This window comes from Penaeus vannamei, chromosome 6 (assembly GCF_042767895.1).
Source record: "Penaeus vannamei isolate JL-2024 chromosome 6, ASM4276789v1, whole genome shotgun sequence".
Classification (NCBI taxonomy): domain Eukaryota; kingdom Metazoa; phylum Arthropoda; class Malacostraca; order Decapoda; family Penaeidae; genus Penaeus; species Penaeus vannamei.
Window position 1 is genome coordinate 31,017,304 of NC_091554.1, and position 2,500 is coordinate 31,019,803.

Below are 2,500 nucleotides of genomic sequence, written 5' to 3' on the forward strand. Positions count from 1 at the left end.
ACTCTTCCTCCATTTTATATTTTCGGAAATAGATAGGGACTTTTTCTTCCCTCTCCTGACTCGTTCCTTGGCATGAACATTTCGCTGCTGTAAGGGCAATCTGCTCACATGTTTGTACTGTTGTATGCCTCGGCCAGTTGGAAACAAGAGCGATGTTTGTTCATTTCTCTATCTATCTATCTGTCTGTCTCCCATCCATCTCTCTCTCTCTCTCTCTCTCTCTCTCTTTCTCTCTCTCTCTCTCTCTCTCTCTCTCTCTCTCTTTCTCTCTCTCTCTCTCTCTCTCTCTCTCTCTCTCTCTCTCTCTCTCTCTCTCTCTCTCTCTCTCTCTCTCTCTCTCTCTCTCTCTCTCTCTCTCTCTCTCTACTCTCCCCTCCTCTCTTTTCATCCCCCATCCTCCCTCCTCTCTCTCTCTCTCTCTCTCTCTCTCTCTCTCTCTCTCTCTCTCTCTCTCTCTCTCTCTCTCTCTCTCTTTCTTTCTTTTTTTCTCTCTCTTTCTCTCTCTCTCTCTCTCGCTCTTCCTCTCTCTCTCTCTTTCTTTCTTTCTTTCTTTCTTTCTCTCTCTCTCTCTCTCTCTCTCTCTCTCTCTCTCTCTCTCCATCTCTCTCTCTATCTCTATCTCTATCTCTCTCTCTCTCTCTCTTTCTTTCTTTCTTTCTTTCTTTCTTTCTCTCTCTCTCTCTCTCTCTCTCTCTCTCTCTCTCTCTCTCTCTCTCTCTCTCTCTCTTTATCTATCTCTCCCCGAGCGCTTTGAACGATTCTCACCCTTCCAACAATGTCCGAAAGGGATCAGAATCCCTACCCACATCTCCAGACAGCCCCCCCCCCCGCCCCTCCCCCCAACGAGTTTCCACAGCCTGCGTTGAGCTCTGATTGCATTATGTGTATCTTTGCAGAGACAGTGATCCATATCCCTGAGTATGTAGGCTAGAATCCCAACTTCAGGTAAGAACGAGCTGAAGTGATGGTTGTTCAGCCCATTTCCCCTTCGACTGAAAGGGGTTTTTGATAAGATTAGTGTTCCTGAATCCCTAAACCCGATTTTGTTTTAGATGGATTAGAAGAGACGTGGAACCTTTGATCTGTATGTACGCAAGCAATTGTTCATAAACATACATACACTCAAGTTTGTGTATGTGTGCATGAAAGCGCGCGTGTGCGTGTGTGTGTGAGTGTATGTATGCGTTTGGAATCCTGTACGAATGTTGAGTATACAAGTGTGTATATAGTTTGAACAATGAGTAAGCTGCTTTCTATTGCGAAGTTATTTTGAAGTATCTTTAGTACGTATAGTATAACCATGCAAGTAATTTTTTTTCCAAAAGATATAATCTCTTGTAGTTCCAAACAGTGCATTAGTAGCTTAAATGAATTTTAAGATATTCTTTCTGTGATAGTTGCTGACTTTGAGTTCTGAGGCACTTTGCTAAATCGTTAATTGCTAAGATGCTTGACTAATTTGTCTAATATAGTAAGAACACTTGTAGGTGATGTATTTATAAGGAGTGTGCTGTGCTAATATACGCTGTTATTTTCGCAGTAACAGGGGAGACTCAAACGATTTCTAGGGCCCAAAATGGCACGTACTTTTTCTACTTATTAAATAGTGTGAATATATATATTCCAGATACTAAGCTTTACTAAAAACTCAACAAAGTTTCTGGAGATATGCTGATATAACCTTAATTCACACATCATAAGTTTCACGAGTCTTTGCGTGCATTTTGTTCGTCGCCTTTTGAGTCTCCGGTCATAACGGCGCCCTTCCCTCCGCAGCTCGGACCTACAGCAACGCGGGGTTCTCCAACATCCCCCTGGGCGAGAGCGGGCTCATCTCCACGTCCACCTACGACCTCCAGGGCCAGAGGCTCCGCTCCCACTCCTGCGACAAGCCCTCCTCCGCCCCGTCGATCCACTACAGCAACCACGCCTTCACGTCGCACCAGACGTCCTCGTCGCAGCACACCCTCCTGCCGGACGTCCTCATCGACAACCACCACGCGTGCAGCGACGGCGGGGCCCTCACGCTGTCCGATTCCTCGCCGACGCCGCCGCCCGTCGAGAAGTCGCCCCACGTCGAGACGGTGGACAGGGGAACCTCGCCCATCGTCTCGCACGCCGCCTGCTCCGGGTTCAACGCCAAGAACCGAGTCCACAGCCACACTTGCGTGGTTCTCTAACACCGCTGGCATGGTTTGCTGAGGGGTTCTTGATATAAAAAAAGACATGAGTGAGGGATGCTGATCACGTGTGTGTGGTCGATCGCCCGAAATCACTCCGCGTACAAACGGAAAAAGAACTGAACTCAGGTGTGTTTGTGAGGTTGAGTGAAAAGAAAGAGGCGCGTGTAAGCATGAGAGAAGATACGTCTTATGATGAGAAATGCGACTCCTCATTAACCAGCCTCACAATAGGACTACAAGAGGCTGAGATATCACCAAGGAGGATTAATCTCTCATAGGAGACTCATCTCACACCACAACATAGAGTGATGAGATAA

The 2,500-nt window shown here is 46.8% G+C and overlaps 1 protein-coding gene across 3 annotated transcripts in view; it reads left to right on the plus strand.

Annotated features, from left to right (window-relative positions):
* LOC113829435 (soluble guanylate cyclase 88E) overlaps positions 1–2,500 on the plus strand; it is a 201,643-nt gene that overhangs the window by 197,909 nt on the left and 1,234 nt on the right. For 2 of the 3 annotated variants that reach the window (XM_070122849.1, XM_070122850.1), the window contains exon 16: positions 1,777–2,500. This exon is cut by the window's right edge and continues 1,234 nt beyond it. In XM_070122849.1, coding sequence (XP_069978950.1) covers positions 1,777–2,180 — 404 coding nt within the window. In that variant the 3' untranslated portion in view covers positions 2,181–2,500. Of the gene's footprint in view, positions 1–896; positions 1,527–1,776 lie in introns of those variants that run through there. The other variant, XM_070122851.1, reaches the window with a different exon arrangement.